General features: G+C 49.0%; 2 protein-coding genes across 6 annotated transcripts in view; one reads left to right on the top strand and one right to left on the bottom strand.

The window, feature by feature from the left end:
• The window catches only part of ATR (ATR serine/threonine kinase), a 167,041-nt gene extending 145,674 nt beyond the window's left edge, over positions 1-21,367 (bottom strand). For both annotated transcript variants that reach the window (XM_056564794.1, XM_056564795.1), the window contains exons 1-2: positions 21,161-21,367; positions 6,809-6,900 (exon numbers count right to left, since the gene is read on the bottom strand). In XM_056564794.1, the coding sequence (XP_056420769.1) occupies positions 6,809-6,900; positions 21,161-21,243 (175 nt within the window). In that variant the 5' untranslated portion in view covers positions 21,244-21,367. The remainder of the gene's footprint in view (positions 1-6,808; positions 6,901-21,160) is intronic.
• The window catches only part of PLS1 (plastin 1), a 130,706-nt gene continuing 126,708 nt past the window's right edge, over positions 21,146-25,143 (top strand). For 2 of the 4 annotated variants that reach the window (XM_056564803.1, XM_056564805.1), the window contains exon 1: positions 21,415-21,630. The gene's annotated coding sequence lies outside the window, so the exon portion shown is untranslated. Of the gene's footprint in view, positions 21,281-21,414; positions 21,631-25,143 lie in introns of those variants that run through there. The other 2 variants (XM_056564806.1, XM_056564804.1) reach the window with 2 other exon arrangements.

The following is a 25,143-nucleotide window of genomic DNA, read 5'->3' on the forward strand; positions in this document are numbered from 1 at the left end:
CTAAGGCTTCCATCTCTATACACTGTCTTAGGGTATGTTTACACATACTATATCCCCTGCAGAGTTCAACTGGTGGATTTTATGCTACAGATTTCAGCTATGAAAGGTCACTCCCTATAGGCTCATATCTCTGTTATACATAAAGAGGATAAAGATGCAGCACTGCGCGGTAGCTGCCTCCTGATCTTTTTTCTCAACAATAACAAAGTGGAGGGCAAAGATTTTGGCATCCAGGGTTAGTACCTTGCTGCTGTACCTTATCAGTCCTGAACAAGTAGGTTTTGTATCTGCTAGGGAAGGAAAGTACAACACTTCTAGGGTAATTGATGTTGCATACTATACCAAGTCACTATACTATGCCAACACCCCTTTGATCCTCCTCAGCATGATTTTCAGCCATTTAACATTTGGCTTTCCTGCCCCTTTTGTTGATGCAATCTTTTTGCTTTATTCCAGCCCCACTGCTAAAATAAATGGCACACTATCCACAACATTTACTATAAGCAACTGAAAGAGACAGGCCTGCTTCTCCTCACACTCCCATTTTATTTAATCTTTGGCGATGCTGATCCAACGCATTAAGCAGGACCCACGTATCACAGATGAGCTATTTTTGAGAACAAAACAGCCATGGATGGCTTACAACTTTTGCTCACTAACCCGAGACACACGATTTTTGCCTTAGTGTAAATCTTTGGTCTAGTCGGGAAAGTCTCTAAAAAGCTAAAAAAATTTATTAAAAAAATGCAAATCAGAAAATAGAAACAGAAATGTCTTTATTTACAAACTATGTTCTATTATGATGAGGTCAGAATGGTCTGTGTTTCTTCAGGTGTGTTCTATTTTGATGATGCAATATGTAGATTTTTTATGCTTACCGTTAAATCTGTTTCTCAGAGGATTCATTGGGGGGACACAGAGACCCTGGCGACACAGAGATCGTGAGTATCTTGCTGCCACTAGGAGGCTGACACTAGGTATACAAAACGAAAGTCGGCCCCTCCTGGCAGGATATACCCCGCCTACTGAGTGAGCTAATCAGTTTAGTCCCAAAGCAGTAGGAGGGGAATGACAGAAAAAGAAAACCAGCAGTTGTCTGAGGGAACTAGACAAAAAGAAGCGAACACAACCCCTCGGACAGAAAACCGAACCAGAACCACAAACAAATTTGTGGGTGCTGTGTCACCCAATGGATCCTCCGAGAAAGAGATTTTCCGGTAAGCATAAAAAAAAAAAAAAAAATCTACTTTTTGTCATCTCCATTGGGTGACACAGACACCGTGGGACATACCAAAGCAGTCCCCGGGGTGGAAAAAATACCCAAAACCGAATCAGGCAGAAGACTGAGCCACTGCCACCTGCAACACCTTGTGTCCCAACCCGGCGTCCGTGGACGCAAAAGTGTGCAATTGGTAGAACTTGGTGAAAGTATGTAAGGACGACAAGGTGGCCACCTTGCAGACTTATAAGGCCAAAGCCCTATTGCGTAGCGCCCAAGAAGCCCCAATGGAACTCGTGAAATGCGCAGTGACCCGAAAAGGTGGGACCTTCCCTTTACACCAGTACGATTCAGAGTTGGTGGAACGGATCCACCGCGAGATGGTCACCTTGGAAGCCGGAAGACCCTTGCTCTGACCCTCCAGAATCACAAAGAAGGCGTCACCCTGACAGAAAGAAGAGGTGATGGAAAGATAGATCTGTACAGCTCGAACCACATCCAGACAATGGAGGGAATGCTCCTTAGAGTTTGATGGTGCTGGACAAAATGAAGGGAGAACGTTCTCCTCGTTCATGTGAAAGGAGGAAAACACCTTGGGCAAGAAGGAGGGAGGTGGCCGAAAGACAACCTTGTCCTGATGAAGGACCAAGAAGGGAGAGCGGCAAGAGAAAGATACAATCCAAGAAAGAACGCTAAGAGAAGCGTCCCGGAGAGGTTCGAACGGAGCCTTCCTCAAGGCGCCAAGCACCAGGTTGAGATCCCAAGGAGGCATGGGAGACCGGTATGGCGAAGCCGCATTGGACACGCCCTGCAGGAAGGTGTGGATGTGAGGGTTGGAAGCTAGGGTTGTGAGGGTTGGCGCGGAAAGGAAAAGACAACCGGGGAGAAGGACTGAGCCTAATACCACCGGAAATAAGTCCCCCAAGTGCGGTGGTAAATCCTGGCGGAAGAAGGCTTCTGAGCCCAAAGCATGGTGCAAATCACCCCCAAAAAGAAAACCCCCGAGCTCTCAAAACCGCGGTTTCAACCACCACGCCGTTAAATGCAGCGACAGTAAATTGGGGTGGCAGAGAGGACGGGAGAGCAGGTCTGGGTGAACTGGAAGACGCAGGGGTACGTCGGCGACCAGACAAATTACTTCGGTGTACCACGCGCGTCTGGACCAGTCTGGGGCCACCAGAATGGCGGGAACGCCCTCCGCCTTGAGTTTCCTCAGAACCCTGGGCAGGAGAGGGAGAGGCAGAAAGAGGTAAGGAACACTGAAGGACGACCACGGGATGACGAATGCGTCCACTGCCAGAACCAGAGGGTCTCATGACAAAGCAAGGAACCCGTCTGTTGTGGCGAGACGCGAAGAGGTCCACACCCGGGGTCCCCCAAAGATCGCAGATATGCGCAAACGCCCCTGGATGAAGAGACCACTCCCCTGGATCTGCAGAGGAGCGATTGATAAAGTCTGCTTCCCAATTCTCCACACCTGGAATGTGGATCGTGGAGAGAGCGGGAACCCGAGTCTCGGCCCAGAGCAGAATCTTGGAGACCTCCACCATCACCGAGCGACTGCGTGTGCCGCCCTGGCGATATATGCCCCGCTGTGGTGTTGTCTGCTTGGAATCGAACAGGACGACCTTGTAGGAGAATTTCCCAGTGGAGGAGGCAGAGAAAGATTGCACGGAGCGCCAGAAGATTGATGGGGTGGTGAGCCTCCTGAGGGGGACCAACGACCCTGGACCGTTAGGTCGCAAAACACACCTCCCCAAGATTCGCACCAGTGGTGACGACCTGCCAACGGAAGGGAAGAAACGACCGCCCCTGGAGAAAGAGTGGAGCCACCACAGAAGAGACCGACGAACGAAGAGGGGCAGAAGAATCCGGCGATCCAGAGTGGACGCTGACTTGTTCCACTGGGCCAACATGGCCGCCACCATCCGGCCCAGCACCTCCATGCAGAAGCGAATCGGAAAAAGAGAGGGTCGCCGTAGGCGACGGACACCCTCCTGCAGGGTGCGCCGCTTATCCAGCGGAAGACGAACACGGGCAGCCGCCGTGTCGAAAAGGAAACCCAGGAAGACAAGGGACTGGGAGGGAGAAAGATTGGACTTTTCCCGTATGATCACCCAACCAAAGGCGGACAAAGTCTGTACAGTTAGATGAAGACTCTCTAAGTTTTGGGACCAGAACGGAGCTTTGATCAAAAGATCGTCCAGGACAGAGATCCCCTGATCCATGGACGCTACTATGGAGCTGAGGGACTCCACGTGAAAATGACATAGCCGCAAGTGGCGGTTGAGTAGCCTGAGGTCCAGAATGGGGTGGGCAGAGCCCCCTTTCTTAGGGACAACAAAGAGATTTGAGTAGAACCCCGAAAAAATGCTCCCCTGGAGGAGCTGGCACAATAACTCCTTGAGCGAGGAGGGTACTTAAAGAGACCTGAAAGGCTTCCGCCAAAGAAGGGGAACAAGGAGGGTGGGATCCCGATCCCGGAGAAAGGAAGCTAATTCTATCCGGTAACCAACGGATGACGTCCCGGACCCAGACGTCCTGAACTTGCGCCAGCCAAACATCCCAGAAGAGAGACAGACGGCCACTCACCCGAGAAGAGGACAAGGTTGGGGGCGTCCCTTCAAGAAGAGGGAGGCTTACGGTTACCGGACTTGGCTGCAATACCGCCAAAACTGTTGTCTGGCTTCCAGGAAGGACGCGCCTTGAAAGAAGGGGCTTTCAGAGAGTGGGAGTACGTCTGCTTTGGAGGGCGACCCGAAGCAAAGAACCCAAAGGAAGTCGTCTTCTGATGGTGATCAGAGCGGCAAGGTTTGAACTGCGGTAGCAGAGAACTCTTACCTCCAGTAGCTTCGGAAATAATTTCCACTAGGAGTTTCCAAAAGAGCCGAGTACCGGAGAAAGGCAACTCTGTTAGAGATTTCTACGAAGCAGCATCTGCATCCCACGCCTTCTGCCACATGGAGCAACGAATCGCAACCAAGTTACTTGAGGCACAGGCCGTGCATCGGGCTGACTCCAAAAGGTGCCAAACAGAGGAAGTCCCCGGCCTGAAAGAGATGACGAGCGAGGTCTGCCAAGTCCTCCCGAGGGGCGCCTGACTGGATGCCCTGCCGTAGATGAGAAGCCCAAACCGAAACTGCCTTGGACACCCAAGCGGAAGCGGAGGTGGGTAGCAAGGACAAACCTGCCACTTCAAAGGCAAATTTCGCCAAGTTCTCGATCTTCTTGTCCGCCAGATCCTTAAAGGATGCTGCATCTGCCAGAGGCAGGGTAGTAGATTTGGACAGACGAGAAACTGAAGGATCTACTGCTGGTGGCACTGTCCACTCCGGAGGAAAGGGAAACGGAGCTTGAATCTTCTTGGTTCCCTGGAAACGTTTTTCTGGATGCTTCCAAGCCGCATCCAGTAAGGTGTCAAATTCAGCATGAGAACTGAAAGCCTTGGGAGAACGCCGAGAGCGACGAAAAGAAACTTCTGGTTCAGGATCCAAAGTTCTTGGGTCCTCCACATGAAAAGTGTCCCTGATGGCTGAGACAAAGCTGTCCACCATATCAGACGCGGCAGAGTGGTCCTCATGATCCGAGGTTGATTCCGAAGCTTCATCCGTTACTTCCCCTGGAGAGTGGGAGCGTGCAGTGGTAGCCTTAGACTGAGGCGTGTGAGACCTAGAAAGAGGAGTCGGGGACCTTGGATGGTCACAGGGGGAGCAACCCCTAGAGTGGGGGCGCTGCCGGTGAGCTGGTGAAAAAGAGCGTGACCTATAGGAAGAATGTCTATCCCGAACACGTCTGGAGAAGAGACTGGCGAGATTACTTTAGGGCGCTTGTGAGAGCACTAAGAGTGGGGAAAGACCAAGCAGGACTCCTTGGGGTTCGTGTGCAGGGAAGACCGCTCCATGGCTGAAGCCACTAATCTGGAGGGAGAAAACATGGGGGGATGGAGCGCGTGGTAGAGCAGGCAAGACAGGTGGATTCAGTGGAACTACCGGGCATTTTGGTCTTGTATCCCACACAAGAATAGTTGGTGACCAAGGCTGCGGTCGCCTGTCTATTTTGGGTTGGACATAGGTGCTAGTAAGAAATAGACAGCCAAGAAAATGGAGCACTCTCACCCAGGTCCTGTGTCCCAAGGCTGGTGCTGAAGAAGCAGGCTGCAGCTGTACTGTGTCCTGTGGCCGGAGTTGATAAAGCAAGCGGCAGCAGAGGAGAACCTGCCCGCTGAGCAGGAAGAGGAGGAGAGGGAGGTGCCAGCTGCCTCTCCTCCTCTGGCCAGGTGACTCAGGGACTTAGAAGGTGCCCTGTTGGAGGGAGAGGAGGAGGCCCCCAGAAGCTGACCTCTCAGAAGTGGTGCCTAGTGTCAGCCTCCTAGTGGCAGCAAGATATACCCATGGTATATGGAGACGACCGAAAAAAACTGCTTACATTATACAAAGTTTTATTGTGATGATGCCACAACAGTGTGTCTCCGTTGCAAGGCTGTGATGCTATTACAATGACCCAGCTTTTTTAGGCTTGTTCTGTTGCCATGTATAGGTCTTTGTTCCTAAATTCTATTCTGATGATACCAAAATAGCTTGTGTCTTTACTGTGACATCATCACAGTAGATCTGTGCAAGCAAATATTGTTAATCTTCATTCCTAGAGTTCTATAATGTCACAATATTTAATATCTATATTTATAAACTGTATTCTGTTGTGATTATGTAACAATAGCTTGTATTATACATACACAATGTAATGATATCACAATAATACCTGTTGCTTGCCTAGTTTTATTGGGCTGTGTTTTTTCTTACAGTGTATGTTCACATGTTGCAGGTTTTATCCAATTAAGTGTTTACTTCAATAAGTCAAAATCTGCTGTAAATCCACAGGTGTGAACATACTCGCATTCTGTACTCTTTTGTGTTGATCTTGCAAAAATGCTTGTCTTTATTGTTATGCTGTCAAATCAACCTTTTCTTTGTTAAACTAAATGATATTGTAATTATGTCGCATTAGCGTTCTAATGTAATATTGTCACAATAAACTGTGTGTTCTACATCAAGAAATGTTATGACAGAATAGTTCTCTTTTTATATTGTTCTACTGTGATGTTCCAACAGCAATTGTCCTTATTTCAGGGCGGTTCTCTATTGAGACTAAATGGAACCTGTCATCAGTTATATGTTGCTCAAACTGCAAGCAGCACAATCCTGACACAGTATGATTTCATGGTATGATTTCAGAAATTGGTTTAAAAATGCTGCCAGGACTTGGGTACCTAGTCACAGGGTGGGGGGAGTTGGTACTGGTGGATGCTTTCGGCCCCGCCAACCCTAAGTGAAACGTTTCTGTTGGGACAGACTAGAATTCAAAGGTTACCTGTGGCCTCTTCTGTCCTCTCTGTTTTAGCAATAACTTGGATTCCCTGTGAAATAGCAATTCTGGGCTATCTTGCAGTTTTAGTTTTTGTTACTTGTTATTGGATATCTCTGCACAAACCACGAGGCAAAAACTAACAGAAGAGGCTTTTGATTTCCATTCAGTTCAATAACATCATAAAAGTATAGTAAAAACTAAAAAATGGAAATAAATCTCACTTACCAACATCTACATCTGTCAGGATCCGGTCTATGAACTGGCAGAGAATCTGTCTTGGTTTCTGGACAACCATTTCATAAGACTCTGAGCTGGCACTAAAATAAACAGCACAGAAGTTATTCCTCTCTTTAGAAAAAATGGCAAATGCAGTCCCTGTGCCCCCTGTGGAGGAATGCTATGTACTCTATTAAAGGGTGCGTGTCTATACTAGGGATCGACCGATATCGATTTTTCAGGGCCGAAACCGATACCGAAAATCTGTCACCTTTCAGGCCGATAACTTATACCGATACTCCAGTATAAGTTAAGGGCTATTTCAAACCCCCCGGCGGGGCAGAAGCTGTTGTAGATCAATAAATTAAAGCGGGAGCTTTAAATCAATGAACTGCAGCGGCTTTTGCGGTGCCAGATACCACCGCCACCCGCTTCTCTCCCCCTGCCTGTCCTGGGGTCCTGAGTCTAACCACCACAGTTGCCCCATCGCCTCACCCCCCCCCCCCCCCCCCCATCCTCTGCCCACATTCAGCCGCTGCACCATTGCCTCCCCCCATCCTCTGGCCACATGCCGCTACCCCATCGCCTCCCCCCATCCTCTGCCGACATACCGCCACCGCCCCATCGCCTCCCCCCATCCCCGGTGTTATAATTACCTGTTCTCGGGGGTCCGCTATCCTTCTGGCTCAGTCGGCGTCCTGCCCTGTCACTGTGCGCACTGACGGTGACGTCGCGTTGGGGACGTCACTTGTCATTAAGCAGCGTAGCGTGCAGCAATAGCGCAGGAGCCAGAAGGATCGCGGACCCCCAGGAACAGGTAATTATAACACCGGGGATGGAGGAGGCGATGGGACAGCGGCGGCGGAATGTGGGCAGAGGATGGTTGGAGGTGATGGGGCAGCGGCGGCGATGGTTGTCTCTGGCCCGGGGGCGGGGCATTATCGGCCAAAATCGTGATCATCTGCCTACAGTAACTGCATTGTCCTTTAGGATGCCCTACCCAGGTTGTCATTTCTTGATCCTCTAAGCTGACAATTTCTTGTCATGACCAAAAGGAAATGCTAAGACACACACACACAAAAAAGACCCACATGTGGAATTTTGCAGCCTACACCAGGGTTACACTGGCTGTTCTAAAAGTAACAGGGATATTACACTCATTATTTAAGGGGTACTCCGAAATCAGGTAATCAAAAAATAAAAATGCTGCAGAAACATACTCCAATTATTATCTGTCTGCCCCAGTTCTGAAACCATCAAAAATTCATTAGTTTTGGCGGTCATAGTACTAAACGTCCTGGCTTAGCCATTGCTCAATACTACAATTCCAAGAATGCACTGCTTTCCCTCAGCTCTTCATCCCTGTCCTTCTACGTTGCTGCAGAACATCTGATTTCACAACAGACTATTCGCACAAGCTGTTTGGTTGCAGCACCTGCTATTCATTCCCTTTATGCTCCTCTATATTGTACAGCACAGCATGCTGTAAACACACCTTTATTATCCTTAAGCTGTTTTAACACATGGCAATATATAAGCTGTACCTCACATTTTACATTGTTTTCCATAATCGTGCTAAGAATTTTGCAATTTTACTGCAGCTATGCAAATCGCTGTAAAACACACTATTTTTACTGCAATTTCTGTCACTTTTTGGGGAACCTTTTATGCAGCGGTGCAATATACTTATTAAAGTATAGATCAGCACTTCCCACCTGGGGATCCATGTACTGTCTGGATATAGAACATAGACAGCATAGGCCCCAGCCAGCATGAAGACCAAGACAGGAAACAGAAGATAGACTAATATCTGTCTTTTTCTGATGTGTGGTTTGATATATTTTTCATATTTGAGTTAGAAGTCTGGTAGGGAGTCTGAATGAATACAGTTCTTCAAGTTACAATATTAATTGGCTCCACGATGACCTTTGTATGTTAAAACCATTGTATGTTGAGACCATAAATCGAAACCTGGTAATTGGTTCTAAAGCCTTCAAAATAAAATACACAAATAAGAAAAGTGAAGATTAAATAAAAAGGTAGAAAACTAATACAGATGAAGCAAGTCCTTACATATACAAGTAATAAAGATCTGCTGGAAGCTGTAAATCACTGTCTATGTAGAGGACAGGAGCTTCTTCAGCGTCCTGTACAGTACACAGGGTCCAAGAAAAAGTTAAATGGAGCCGCCCCACCTGGTGTCCGAAGGAGCAGCTAACCATGGCACAGGTAAGGAGTAGTACAGACCATGTAGTACCTCCCTGTACTGTAGGGGGCGCTACCATACAGCCAGTCAGTGCATGTACTTCACTCATACAGCAGTTTTACCATTAAAATGCCCATTTTGATTGGTCGGTTCTTCCAGCGATCTACATTTCGTGGTCCTGGACTGTCCGTACCATTTTATGTTTAGTATGTTTTTAAGTTACAATGGTCTAGAAAATACCATTGTATGTTGAAAATATTGAAACCTGAGGCCATTGTAAGTTAAGAGACCAATGTATTGGTATCTAATGTCTGAATTTTCTGTGTTTTGTGTATGAGGTCACTTTCACATGGGCACAACTGTACGACACAAGGCGAGTTCCCTGCATAAGTCCTATTAATTAGAAAAGGGATCTGCATGGAACTTGTTGGGCATCATATGGTTACCTCACCAACTGTACCATCCGGCGTGTCTTCACACACTGAAACTGGTGATCACGCTTTAACCCCTTAACCTTAAGGACCAAGGACGTACCGGTACGTCCTTGGTCCTGCTCTCCTGATATAACGCGGGGTTACACAGTAACCCCGCGTCATATCACGGCGGGCCCGGCGTCATAGTGAAGCCGGGACCCGCCTCTAATAGCGCGCAGCGCCGATCACGGCGCCGCGCGCTATTAACCCTTTAGCTGCACGCTCAGAGCTGAGCCGCCCAGCTAAAAGCGAAAGTGAAAGTTGCCGGCTAGCTCAGTCGGGCTGTTCGGGATAGCCGCGGCTAATCGCGGCATCCCGAACAGCTGATAGGACAGCGGGAGGGCCCCTACCTGCCTCCTCGCTGTCCGATCGCCGAATGACTGCTCAGTGCCTGAGATCCAGGCATGAGCAGTCATGCGGCAGAATCTTTGATCACTGGTTTCTTATGAGAAACCGGTGATCAGTGATGAAGATCAGTGTGTGCAGTGTTATAGGTCCCTATGGGTCCCCATTTTCGCCTACGCCATTGACTGTGCGGTTTAATTAACGATACATTTTTGTCAATCATCCTGCTGTGTGAGCGTGTCACAGATCCTCACTGCACAGAGCCCCGCTTGTCCCCAGCGTACAGAGCCCCGCTTGTCCCCAGCGTACAGAGCCCCGCTTGTCCCCAGCGTACAGAGCCCCGCTTGTCCCCAGCGTACAGAGCCCCGCTTGTCCCCAGCGTACAGAGCCCCGCTTGTCCCCAGCGTACAGAGCCCCGCTTGTCCCCAGTGCACAGAGCACTGCTTGTCCTCACTGCACAGAGCACTGCTTGTCCTCACTGCACAGAGCACTGCTTGTCCTCACTGCACAGAGCACTGCTTGTCTGCCCAAACAAGCAAGCTGCAGGAACAAGACAGCATTTTTTTCAACCAAAAGTATACACATTATTTAACCAATATATAAAGTCAGGTCCATTGGGACATCGACCCAATTTTAACATTGTTGGCTCTATACACCACCACAATGGATTTGAAATTAAACAAACAAGATGTGCCTTAACTGCAGATTAATTTGAGGGTATTTACATCCAAATCAGGTGAATGGTGTAGGAATTACAACAGTTTGCAGTTTGCCTCCCACTTGTTAAGGGATCAAAAGTAATGGGACAATTGGCTTCTCAGCTGTTCCATGGACAGGTGTGTGTTATTCCCTCATTATCCCAATTACAATGAGCAGATAAAAGGTCCAGATTTAATTTCATGTGTGCTATTTGCATTTGGAATCTGTTGCTGTCAACTCTCAAGATGAGATCCAAAGAGCTGTCACTATCAGTGAAGCAAGCCATCATTAGGCTGAAAAAATAAACCCATCAGAGAGATAAACACACTAGGCATGACCAAAACAACTGTTTGGAACATTCCGGTGAGCTCAGCAACACCAAAAGACCAGTAAAACCAAGGAAAACAACTGTGGTGGATGAGCGAAGAATTATTTCCCTGGTGAAGAAACCCCCCTTCACAACAGTTGGCCAGATCAAGAACACTCTCCAGGAGGTAGGTGTATGTGTGTCAAAGTCAACAATCAAGAGAAGACTTTACCAGAGTGAATACAGAAGGTTCACCACGAGATGGAAACCATTGGTAAACCTCAAAAACAGGAAGGCCAGATTAGAATTTGCCAAATAAGACCTAGAAAAGTCTTCATAGTTCTGGAACAACATCCTATGGACAGATGAGACCAAGATCAAACTTGTACCAGAGTGATGGGAAGAGAAGAGTATGGAGAAGGAAAGAAACAAACATGATCCTAAGCACACCATCTCATCAGTGAACATGGTGGTGGTAGTGTCATGGTGAGGGCATGTATGGCTGCCAATGTAACTGCTTCTCTTGTATTTATTGACTAGCTGAGTACCCGGCGTTGCCCGGTTTTTCCTTCCTAATCCTTGTTGGGGAGGAAAATAAACAAAGGAGGAAGCTTTTGACTTCATATCCCGTCCTCATATTGTTGTCATATCCCGACCTCCTATCCCGTCATCGTATCCCGACCTCCTATCCCGTCATCGTATCCCGACCTCCTATCCCGTCATCGTATCCCGACCTCCTATCCCGTCCTCCTATCCCGTCCACCTGGCCAGTCCTCCTATCCCGACCTCCTATCCCGACCCGTAATATGTATACCAGTTATTGAAATATATCCAGCCGTACGGAAGTTATGTGGGAACATACATTTCCCATAGATTTGCATGGGACTTTAAACAAAAACCCCGACCCTCACAAATGGGGGTAGTTAAGGGTTAAATTAACTATCCTATATTTTAAGTGGACATATAAGTAACATGTGACCAAATATTATTGAAATATCTCAAGCCGTTTGGAAGTTATGCAGTAACATATATTTCCCATTGACTTGTATGGGACTTTAAAAATAAACCCAACCCCTGGCAAATGGGGGTGAGTAAGGGTTAAAGCACCTATCCTATGTTTGTTGTTGACATATAAGTAACATGTGTGCAAAGTTTCATGTTAATATCTTTAGCCGTTTGGACGTGATGCTGGAACATACACACATACATACTACACACACACACACACGTTGAGTTTTATATATGTTGAAAGCCTAATTGGCTGCATTTGTGGGAGTGGCGTGGGGTATAAAACCACACCTCTCCCACAGGTAGGGGCGTGTGTATCGCTGACGGTAGTACTCTTGTAGTCTGCCGTGTTAGGTCTCACGTTTCCGGAGAGAAGTTGGTGGTTTTGTGTCGGTCCTATCCCCCGTCCTCTGCGAGGTTGTGCTAGGTAAGTGCCGTTTCCCGGCCTCCATATACTGTCTTTTCCCCACCCCCACTGCTCCCCGTCCATATTTTTGTTCACGGGCAGGGTACTGCTCTCCCTGTCAGGGCCGCCCTTCCCCTACACTCCCGGGCCCGGGCTCGGTTCCCTGGGGGGGCGTCCTCATGGCTTAGGGGGCGGGTTTCGCGGCCGCCTTGCGTCACTCGCCGTGGGGAGGCCGGCCGGGTACGGACGCCGGTCCCTGCATCCTCCCGCCGGGCCTTGCGCTCTTCCCCCTCACCAGTCTCCCGGCATGTCATGGGCATGGCTAGGTGATGAGAGGGGCGGGGCTCCAAGGACCCGGTGGGCGGGGCAGGCCGCAGGCCGATTCTTCCCCTGACCTCCCCGCCGACCCCCCCGGTGCTACACACTGTGCCGGAGAGGGGGAGTCAGGGAGCAGTCTGGTGTGAAGGCCTGGCGGCGGCAGGTGCTTCGCCACCGGGCCCAGGCCAGGAAAAAAAAAAAAAAGGGGGACTGTCTCTTGTGAAAAGAAAAAAAAAAAGAAATGCATATGTTCTTGTTGAAAAAGAAAAACACAGGGGGACATTTCCACCAGAAAAAAAAAAATGTCAAAAGCACACATCTCACATGGGCCACCTGCACAGGGCCAGTGGGTTCTGTGGGCACAGGGCATTATGCCCACGTGGGGCACTTTGATCCCCATGGTCTCCGTAGCAGCAGGCCTACAAATCATGCACACCCCAGGTTGTTGCTCGGTTGCCATGGTTACCAAAGCCCCACAAGTGGCTTTCCTTTCAGCTTAAGGTATTGAGAGAGATATACACATACACCGTACCGCTCATATTTGCCATTTTCCAAGGTCGCCACTGGAGACCTCACTGTCTGATATGCTTCAAAATGTTATTCCGTGTTTTTTTTTTCCCCTCCAGATTGTCTAGTTGGTTGTCGTTGATTAGGTTCCCTTCAAACGTTTTTCCTCTCAGCTTTCAGTTCAAGGTACGAAAAAAAAAAACAATACACCCATGCAAATCCATAACTCATGTTCCGTTCAGACATCCACGGTTATACACCCCGATGTTACTCATGACGCTGCTACTGACACGTCGTCACAGCCACGTGCGTCCTCACACACTCACCACTCGGCTCCTGGTCTGACCCTACTTCAGTCGGGGCATGGCGCACATGTTGTACCTGACTCACTCAGCGCAACATGATGTAAAACTAGGCAGAGGATAACCTTTTGTCTGACACGTCTTCAGCGGGGTCCTCTGCGTGTGCCGTTTCTGACTCTTCTTCAGCGCAAACGGCATACACATAGTCTCTACATTTATTACTCTCCTCGCCACCCACACCCTCTAGTTGTTACTCCATACACCATGCGAATTGTCCCATATAATATCCACAGCTGAAATCAGGTCGTGCCGCCAAGGCTCTCGTGTTGTCACAAACAGCTCAGGACATTCAGCAGGTCAGTCTCTGTTCCAGTAGCTAGGTGAAGTTGAGTTAGTTGCAAAGATTCATTAGTCATTCTCTTCCCCCCCCCCCCCCGGCACCCTTCAATGGCCCGGACAGGTTCGGCTAGAGGTATGTCCCATCGCTTTCGATATTGAGGATGCCCTCTCCGTCCGGGAGACCTCCGCCAGGGCTTCGGACCGAGGCAGCATGCCGTCATACCGGATGTGGACCATCCCCAGGTTAATGGAGGAGTTAAGGAGTAGGGGCATCCCCTTCCCAGCCTCTGCCAGGAAGGCCGAACTGTTTAATCTGCTCAATGCTGACCAAGCCCCTAGGGGCAGTCAGGAAGCTGTTCAGGACCAGGTTTCAAGCGCCTCGCTGTCCCAGCTCCATACTATGATGGCAGACGTCCTAGCGTCAGTCGCTGGCTTCCAGGCCAGACTGGACCTTATGGACACCTCTAAGAGTGGCGAGTCTGCTCCAACCACGGTAGCTCCCACGGCTTCTACCTCACAGGCTACGCCTACAGGTACACCACAACCCCCACCAAACATCACCCCGGTGCACCTTATACCAGCGCCCAAGGACCCCAGGCTCAGCAGGTCTTTGAATGTCACCGAATTCGTACTTTCGGTCTTTTCAGGGACGTTATCTGCTTGGTCAGCCCTAGCCGCAGGGTCAAGTTAGATCTGTATCTCCACAGGACAATCCAGATGGCTCATAAATACGGGGGAACCACGTTTTATGAGTACCATAAGGCCTTCTCCGCTAAGGCAGAGGAAGCTTATGCAGAGTTCAACTACGTGATCGATTGGGGGGGTCGTAGACACGGAGCTCTATTGCGATCACTTCGCAGGCATGAAAGCTCCATCCTGCGGTGTGTGCGGGCTCACCTCCCACTCAGCCAACTGGTGTCCGCGGAGTAGCGACCCAGGGGAGCCTAGCTCCAGCAGGGGCCCCAGCCCCCACGCCTCTGCACCTCAGAGAAACACAGCTGCGCTAGACAGGCTGGGCAGGCCGGTGAAGTTTCTGGGCAAATCCCCGATCTGCAACAGTTTTAATCTCTCCTCCTGTCAATACAGTAACTGTAGACTCCTGCACATATGCTTCACCTGTTACAGAGCTCACTCCAGCTCAATCTGCTACCAGAAGGGCTCTCAGGCGTGACTAGGCGTGGTCCAGGTGCAGGTCCTGGCCAGGGTCCTCGCCTGTCACCCTGATCCCAACTGGGTCAGTTAGTTGGTGGCTGGGTTCTGTGACGGCTTCCACATGGGTTTGGTCGCCCTCCCCCAGTGTACCTATGAGTGCCACAATTTGGTGTCAGCCCTCGCTGACACAGAGGCGGTGTCCAGTCTGATCAAGTCAGAGCTGGAAAAAGGCTTCATGATCGGTCCTTTTGATATGCCCCCTTTCTGCACTTGGAGAGTCAGCTGGGGCTCGCTACCGGGAAGTTCTCTAATAAAAAAGAGGTTAATCTACAATCTCTCTGCGCCTTATTCGTGCGTCATACCCAGCATTAATGCTCTAATACCATCAGATGAATTCTCAATGAAGTATTCTTCCATTGACCAGGCTATACAAAATATTCTGCAGTTAGGGAGGAACACCTGGTTGTCAAAGGAGGACATAACTGATGCTTTTAAATTACTCCCTATTAGGCCAGACCTCTGGCAGTGGCATGGCGTTAAATGGCTAAATAAGTACTATTTCGCCACCAAACTCACTTTTGGGGCGAAGAGCAGCCCGTGGCTCTTCGATCAGTTGGCCACAGCCCTACACTGGGCACTCCAAAACGTCACCAACTGCCAACACACAATTCATTACTTTAACGATTTCTTGCTGCTTGAACACCCCAAACATACTCCTAATAACCTTTCCTCACTGCTGGCGTTGTTCAAAGAGTTTGAGGTCCCTGTCGCACCACATAAAACAGAGGGTCCTACCACCCAGCTTGTCTTCTTGGGCATCATCCTGGATACCGTGAACATGCAGGCTAGACTACCTCAGGACAAACTAGTCAGAGTCCGGAAGCGACTCCACAGCCTCTCCAGGTGTCGCACGGTGTCCAGGGCTGAGCTACAAAGCCTCCTGGGAATGATGGCTTTCGCCATGAGGATCATACCTCAGGGGAGAGCATTCATTTCCAGGCTCCTGGACCTTCTCCCTTCGGTCTCTGGCCAGAGGCAGACTGTTCACATCGACAATGAAGCTATGGCAGATCTACTCACGTGGGACCAGTTTCTAGATAAGTGGAACGGGGCTTCTTTCTTTACTCCTGCAGCATCAGAACTGTCCCCCACAGTGCTGTCCGATGCTTTCTGGTTCGCAGCCATGCATGACAACCGGTGGCTGGAAGGTCCTTGGCCTCCAGAGATTGGTAACATCCCTGGTTTCAAAGAAACCTCAGCACTGTTTGAAATCTATCCTATAGTAGCGGCAGCTGCAGTGTGGGGGCATTCTTCGAGTTACACGACTGTTCGCTTCATATGCGACAACACGGCCACAGTCGATATTCTAAACAAAGGGCGCTTCAAGTCTCCTCACATCATGCGCTTCGTCAGGAAGTTCGTGTTACTAGTAGGGATGTAAGAAAAAATCGATTCTCGCGATAATCGCGATTTTTTCATTTGCCGATGCTGAATCGATTCAAAATATTTTTGAATCGATTCTTTTAGGGATGTGGAATTTTTATCTCCTGACGCCCGGAACAGCATGTCCTGGGCATCAGGAGATAAAAGTTCCACATTTGTGGAGCCGGGCAGGCCGGATCTGACACGGTGGCGCTCTGGGTGTATGGAGCGGGCTCCGACTCGTGCCCGCTCCGTACTATGCGACCCCCGGCTGATTTCAGTAGCCGGGGGCCGCTGCTAATAGCCAGCATGCGGCGATCGCCGCGGCTGGCTATTAAAGGAGTACTCCGATGCACACTTTTCTCATGTTATGCAAAATAAAAGAAAACGCACTCTCTCTTACCTGCCAACGAGCCCCCGGAGCTCCGGTACAGGTGTTCGGTCCCCGGGCTGTATTCTTCTTACTTCCTGTTAGCCCGGCACGTCACACGGAGCTTCAGCCTATCACTGGCCGCAGCGATGTCGCGCCTCTGCTGGTGATAGGCTGAAGCTCCATGTGACGTGCCGGGCTAACAGGAAGTAAGAAGAATACAGCCCGGGGACCCAACACCTGTACCGGAGCTCCGGGGGCTCGTTGGCAGGTAAGAGAAAGTGCGTTTTCTTTTATTTTGCAGCCCGGACGGGATAAAATGAGAAAAGTGAGCACCGGAGTACTAGATCGCCGCTGTCAAAGCTGACAGCGGCGTCTATTGGGATCTATGAATGCTCCCCGGTGGGCGATGTATCGGGATATATCGCGATGTATCGTCACCTAGACGGTATCGCGATATATCGGGATATATCGAATCGCCACACTGGTATCGCGATTCGAATCGAATCGCCAAATTCTTGGCGATTCACACCCCTAGTTACTAGCACTCGAGCACAACTTCCACTTCTCCGTCGAACACATTGAGGGTAGACTAAATGTTGCAGCTGACGGATTGTCTCGCGCTAACCTGAGACTGTTCTTTCAGGTCCTACCAGGAGCAGATCGAACAGGAGCCACGGTCCCCCTGCTCCAGCAACTGACGGCCTAGCCACCTACTCATCAGTGGCTAACGCTTTAATTAGAGGTTCCTTAGCACCCAGCACGATTCGGGTCTACGATTCTGCTCTGGCGTCTTTCACTGCCTTCATGCACAACTTAGGTATGCCTGCCACAATCTCGGTGCATTCTTCCCTAGCGTTTGTTGGTTTTTGCCACTCTTCCTTACACTTGTCCCACAACACCATCAAGCTGCACCTCACAGGTCTTCAGCACCACAGGTCTCTGTTGCACCCCAACGCACCGACACTGCTTTCCGCACATCCCATCAAGGCAGCTCTCATAGGTGTGTCACTCTTGTCTCTTCACAGGTCACCTTCCCGCGCACATGTCACCGGGGACCTCTTCAGGGCCATGTGCACCCTTTTAGACACTCACCCGTTTGGTTATCATCTAAGCACGGTCATCAATGCGGCCATTCACCTCGCTTTCTATGGCTTCCTCAGGCCCGGTGAGTTCACGCGTCTCGGGCACAGATCACCAGGCCTGACCCTGGACCAGTTGTCACCCAATGGCCCAGGTTTCACTCTCACCCTCCTGGCCACCAAAACCTGCAGGTGGGGAGCGCCTGTCTGCTATTTTCCCACGTCACATCGTTGGTGCCCGGTAGCTGCCCTATCGGTCCTACTGCCAATGTTGTCGGGGCGAGCGGCGGACAGTCCTCTTCTACCGGTTGGTGGCCAGGCTTTATCGTCGTCACAGTTCATCAAACACGTCCGGTCGCTCATCACCATGTTGGGTAGAGACCCCGCAGGCATCACAGGTCACTCATTCAGAATTGGCGCGGCCTCGGCTGCTTCTAGACACAACGTTCCAGCTCATGTGATCAAGAAGCTGGGGCGTTGGAATTCTGCTTGCTTTGACCGTTATGTGCTGGACCCTTCAATGGAAATGGCAAATGTGTTTAAGATATTGGCTCTGTAACCCCAAATAAAATCAAGTTGCACCCTATTTCTGACTCTTTGCCCTCTATAGGCGTACTTACGGTCGCGGTACTTTGGGCACACCTCAACTGCTGTTTCCTTACTTCTTACGTTCCAGGTTCCAGAGGATTCAAGGTTTAGGTCGGTAAGTCATTCTAATTGTGTTCCTCCTCAGGTCATTCATTCACGGCTCTTCGAGCCACGACCACAAATAGATAATGTAACTGCTGACAAAAGCAGCAGAATGAATTCTGAAGTGTTTTGGGCAATATTATCTGTAGAGATGAGCGAAGTTACAGTGATTTGATTTGTCATTAACTTCTCGGCTCGGCATTTGCTGACTTTAGCCTGCATAAATAAGTTCAGCTTTCAGGTGCTCCGGTGGGCTGGAAAAGGTGGATACAGTCCTAGGAGAGAGTCTCCAGCCCACCGGAGCACCTGAAAGCTGAACTAATTTATGCAGGATAAAGTCAGCAACTGCCGAGCTGAGAAGTTCATGACGAATCAAATCACTATAACTTCACTCATCTCTAATTATCTGCTCATATTCAGCAAAATGCTTCAGAACTCATTGGACGGCGCTTAACAGTGCAGATGGACAATGACCCAAAGCAAACTGCAAAAGCAAACCAGAGAGTTTTTTAAGGGAAAGAAGTGGAATGTTATTCAATGGCCAAGTCAATCACCTGACCTGAATCCGATTGAGCATTTCACTTGCTGAAGACAAAACTGAATGGAAAATGCCCCAAGAACAAGCAGGAACTGAAGACAGTTGCAGTAGAGGCCTGGCAGAGCATCACCAGGGATGAAACCCAACAATGTCTGGTGAGGTCTATGTGTTCCAGACTTCAGACTGTAAATGACTGCAAAGGTTTTGCAACAAGTGAAAGTTTGATTTATGATTATTATTCTGTGCCATTACTTTTGGTCCCTTAACAAGTGGGAGACACATATGCAAACTGTTGTAATTCCTGCTAGGGATCGACCGATATAGTTTTTTTAGGGCCGATACCGATAATCGGTGGAGGTTAGGGCCAATAGCCGATAACTTATACCGATATTCAGGTATAAGTTATCGGCTATTTATCCCCCAGCGACACCGCTGCAGATCATTGATTTAAAGCGGGCGCTTTAAATCAATGCACTGCAGTGGCTTTCGGGGTGCCATAGGCCGCCGCCGCCACCCGCTTCTCTCCCCCTGCCTGTCCGGGGGTCCTGAGTCCTATCACCGCCACCGCGACCGCTCCCCCTACCGCCCCACCGCACCGGCCCCATTGCCTCCCCCATCCCCGGTTTTATAATTACCTGTTCCCGTGGCCCGGGGTCCACTCTACATCTGGCTCCGGTGGCGTCCTCCTGAGCTGTCACTGTGCGCACTGACGGTGACGTCACGTCGTGCACGTCACGTCACTCGTCATTGCGCACAGCGTAACGCAGGACGCAGCAGGAGCCAGAAGTAGCGTGGGCCCTGGGAACAGGTAATTATAAAACCGGGGATGGGGGAGGCAATGGGGTCGGGGCGGTGCGGTGGGGGGTGCGACGCGGTGCGGCGGGTCGGGGGGGCGGTCGCAGTGCGGCGGGTCGGGGGGGGGGTGCAAGCACTATTTTTTCTCCGGTTAAGGTGCTTTCGCGCTACGGAATTCCCGCGGAATTCCACAAGCGGAACTCCGCGAGTGGAATTCCGCGGTGTGAACTTAACATTAGTGTGAATGGGTCTCTGCGAGAACCGTTCACACTGCGGAATTTCCGCGGCAGACAACTCCGCCGCTGAAATTGTTCCACGCAAAGAAAGAACATATTCATTCTTTGCGCGGATTCCGCGAGCACTGCATAGCCTTCAATGGTGACGGCTCAGTGCCCCGCGGCCCGAGCGCCGAAGCATCTAAAGTAGGGATTAAAATATGGCACATTTTAACTGCATTTTTTTCCACAAAATTTTGTCTATTTTTAATCCATTTTACATAGTGTCATTCAATTTCCTGCCTAGAAGAGATGCAAATCAGTATCTACTGTGCAGAAGGATAAGCGCCAAACAGAGAAACCGTTGGTGTCATTTGTAAAAACTTGTGACATGTTGTCCAGACACGTCAAAAGTTTAGATCGCATTGGGTCTAAATCCTGAGACCCTCTGTGATCGTCAGTAATAGCTGGCGAAGTGCGCAGCCGCCCATGTTAACTCCATAGAACAGTGTTCCCCAATCAGGGTGTCTCCAGCTGTTGCAAAACTACAACTCCCAGCATGCCTGGACAGCCAACGGCTGTCCGGGCATGCTGGGAGTTGTAGTTTTGCAACAGCTGGAGGCATTCGCGCCATGCCATCCTTAGTCTATGTTCACACAGCGTATTTTGAAAATATACTTGAAAATGAAAGCCTATATTTTTTCAAGCAATTTACCTTTTGAAGCGCATTTTGTGCATGCTTTTATTTATCACTGCATTTTACAGTATTTTTTTTTTTTACCACACATTTTACGCACATCAGGCCTTAGCATGACAACTGCGCATAATCGGATGCCACAACACATCATAATATGTCCTTCGTGGGGTGTAAAATGGCCGAATTACATCCAAAATAGGCATGTCACTTGTTGTTACCCCGTAAATACAGAGCTAATTTCTTCGATAAACAGCACCACCCCTGTCCTCAGGTTGTGTGTGGTATTACAACTTGGCTCCATTCACTATAATTGAACCGAGCTGTCATACCACTCACAACCTAAAGGCAAGTGTGGCGCTGTTTGCGGAAGAACTCCGTTATGTTGTTGAGGGATAAGAGAAGGACTATGATACCCATTGGCTCCAGGCTCCCAATACTAACACAGCCATAACTAGCACTGCTATCTCCCGGACATGTCGGGACTAGTTACCTGGCCAGCTCCCTCAGGGCCGGGATCACAGAGGACATCTCCAGGCCGGGATCCGCCGCCATGGTGACCGGCCCCGCTGTCATCCACCTCCTCAGTTCCCGGGAAAACTATCTGAAAGCTGTGAGTGACGAATACAGCGCGCAGTACAGTGGCCGCACTGGGCCAAAACTTCACGAATCTCGCGAGAGGTTATTACTGCTGCAGCGTTTGCCTCTCGTGTATAGTAGACGCTGCTGCAGTCAGTCACAACCTTCCACTGTAACGAGTCATTCTGTATCCGGGTGACAACAACTATCGTTGACATCCTAAGCAGCGCTTATACCTATCACCCAGCTTTTCCAGACTGACACATAAATAGCAGTTCTAAATAGGTGTCTGGTGTTATATCACCTGTCCCATCATAGAATAGCTTTGGTATTCAGGAGTCTGGAGAAGCTGGATGACAGTCTGTGATGGTGGGCATGTTGAAGGTTAGGCTGGGTTCACACCACGTTTTGTACTTACGGTTCCCGTATACGGATGGGGGGGAATCGCGGCGCCCGCACTCAGCCGTATTCGGGAACCATATTTAATGCATGTCTATGAGCCGACCAGAGAGAAAGTCTATGTCTATGGTCGACCGCGTTTTTGCCTACGGTCGGGAAACCGCATACAGCCGAAAACACAGCCAACCGGAGGCTGCGGTTCTCTCCGGTCGGCTCATAGACATGCATTAAATATGGTTCCCGAATACGGCTGAGTGCGGGCGCCGCGGTTCCTGTCCCCCAGCCGTATACGGGAACCGTAAGTAGAAAATGTGGAGCATATACCATTTTTCAGCAGGGTGCGTTCACACGGAGTAAATCAAGAGTAATTCACGCCGAAAAATGTATTTTATTTTCGCGCAGAAATGGGGGAGAAAGAAGTGAAGGGGTTTTCATTTCCGCGCAAATTCCACGCAAAAACGATGTCGGGCAGAATTTTTTTTACCATTGACCTCTATTGATTTCTGCTAGCGGATTCCGCTTGAAGAATGAACATGCTCGTTCTACAAGCGGAAAGGAATTCAGCGTCGGAATTCCGCTAGCAGAATTTCCGCAGTGTGAACACGACAGCAGAAATAACATTAAAGTCAATGGGCAGAGGAGATGTGCATTAATTTGGAGCGGAGAATTCAAGAGGAATTACTCGAGTAAATTCCTCTTGAATTACTCCGTGTGAACTCACCCGAAGGCGGCAGCACCTCATTTCTCAGTTTAAAGTGGTACTCCAGTGGAAAACTTTATTTTTTTAAATTTTTTTTATGGTGCCTGAAAGTTAAATCGATTTGTAAATTACTTCTGTTAAAAAAAATCTTTATCCTTCCAGTACTTATCAGCTTATCAGTACTTTTATTTTTGAATTTCCTTTCTGTCTGACCACAGTGCTCTCTGCTGACACCTCTGTCCATTTTAGGAACTGTCCAGAGCAGGAGCAAATCCCCATAGCAAACCTATCCTGCTCTGAACAGTTCCTAAAATGGACAGAGGTGTCAGCAGAGAGCACTGTGGTCAGACAGAAAGGAAATTCAAAAAGTAAAGAACTTCCTGTGGATCATACAGCAGCTGATAAGTACTGGAAGGGTTAAGATTTTTTTAATAGAAGTAATTTACAAATCTGTTTAACTTTCTGGCACCATTTTATTTAAAAAAAAATGTTTTCCAGTGGTATACCCCTTTTAAGGGTCTATTCACACGTACAGTGTTCTGCCTGTGCAGATTTGATGCGCAGGATTTCAAGCTGTGTTCAGTTTACATTGAAATCTGCAGAAGAAAATCCTGCGCATCAAATCTGCACAGAATACTGTACGTGTGCATAGATCATTAGGGTACGTTCACACGGGCGGATTTGCTTGTGAACTCGCAGCGTGTTTCCCGCTGCAAGTGTGAAAGGGGGCATGCTGTCCGTGGCAAATTTTCGGCAGAGGAATTTCTGCAGCAAAAAATGTGCCACAGAACCCATTAAAGTCAATAAGGACTGCGGTAGATTTTCCACAGCTGCTGAAAATCTCCTGGCGACTGCCCGCCCCATTTCAAACTCGCAGCGGAAAACACACTGCATGTTCTCAAGCAAATCCGCTGTGTGAATATACCCTTAGGGCCCCTTCAGACGGCGGATCATTAAAGGGGTATTCCAGTCAAAAACTTTTTTATATATCAACTGGCTCCGTAAAGTTAAACAGATTTGTAAATTACTTCTATTAAAAAATCTTAATTCTTCCAATAGTTATTAGCTTCTGAAGTTTTCTGTCTAACTGCTCAATGATGATGTCACGTCCCGGGAGCTGTGCAGTTCCTATGGGGATATTCTCCCATCATGCACAGCTCCCGGGACGTGAGTCATCAGAAAGCAGTTGGACAGAAAACAGCAACTCAACTTCAGAAGCTAATAACTATTGGAAGGATTAAGATTTTTTAATAGAAGTAATTTACAAATCTGTTGAACTTTCCGGAGCCAGTTGATATATAAAAAAAAGTTTTTGCCTGGAATACCCCTTTAAGCGGACGTTCTGTGAACAGTGGGCCATGACTCGGACATGCACTGTCTCCATTGACCGCAATGTATGTTTGAGTAGATCAGTGTTTCCCAACCAGGGTGCCTCCAGCTGTTGCAAAACTACAACTCCCAGCATGCCCGGACAGCCAAAGGCTGTCCGGGCATGCTGGGTGTTGTAGTTTTGCATCAGCTTGGGTCACCCTGGTTGGGAAACACTGGAGTAGATTCTCCTCAAAGGGTCTATGCACATTACAGAATTTCTGAGGGCAGCCAGTGCCAACTGATTTAGGACCGTGTAGACATTACCGGTCCCTATAGCCGGCAATGCATTCCACTCAGTATTTCACCAAGAGATTTAAAATGTTCATTCCTTTACGGTGTAACTATAGGGATTGTAGAGGGTGCAGTTGCACCTGGGCCCAGGAGCCTGAGGGGCCTAGAGATGAGCGAACTTACAGTAAATTTGATTCATCACGAACTTCTCGGCTCGGAAGTTGCTGACTTGAGCCTGCATAAATTAGTTCCGCTTTCAGGTGCTCCGGTGGTCTGGAGACTCTCTCCTAGGACTGTATCCGCCTTTTCAAGCCCACCGGAGCACCTGAAAGCTGAACTAATTTATGCAGGAAAAGTCATCAACTGCCGAGCTTAGAAGTTCATGACGAATCGAATTTACTGTAAAGTCTCTCTTTTCAAAAAACTAAATCAGTGCTATTAGTAAAGCATTATAACTGAGGCCCAGTAACAGTTTTTGCACATTGGGGCCCAGCATCTTTAAGTTACGCCGCTGCGTTAAGTGAGGTTTAGAGAGCTATACCACTGAAATTCCATCCTGTGCACTGTGCAGCAGAATCCCATTGACAGCAATAGGACTCTACTGCATTTAAATTTCCAAGCCCAATTTCTCTACTCAAAAATTCCATTGTGTGCATAGAGTAACATGTTCTTTCCAGTCCATAATTTGAATTTTAACGGCAAAAATCTTGCCCCGCAGCAATTCTGCCATGTGCACAGTGCAGCAGAATCACCTAGCGATCAGCTCAGGAGAAATGTCCTTTTCTCACCTAGGATAATATTTGAACAAAGTAAAAAAAAACATAATGACAAAGGAGAAAAAACATTTTTCACACAAAGGCAAAATCGTCAGAAAAAGTGCAAGAAAATGCTGTGGCAGTTTATCTGTATTTTACGCTGCAGATCCGCCGCTGAAGGACCTCTGTATGGTGCCCTTAAATGTGCCTGCTCGGATCAGCAATACGCCGGTCAGAACAGACACACTGCGATGTGTGAGTCGCCGCGCATGCGCGGTGTACTCGCACACATCACGGCCGCTTCCCTGTCTCAATGAGCTAGGACGAGAGCTGCTGCAACTCGCACATCAGTGTGTCTGCTCGTAGCGGCGTATTTCCACTCCGAGCAGGCACATATAAAGGCCCAATACAGAGGGTCCTTCAGCTGCGAAATATGCTGCA

This window comes from Hyla sarda, chromosome 3 (genome assembly GCF_029499605.1).
Source record: "Hyla sarda isolate aHylSar1 chromosome 3, aHylSar1.hap1, whole genome shotgun sequence".
Classification (NCBI taxonomy): Eukaryota; Metazoa; Chordata; class Amphibia; order Anura; family Hylidae; genus Hyla; species Hyla sarda.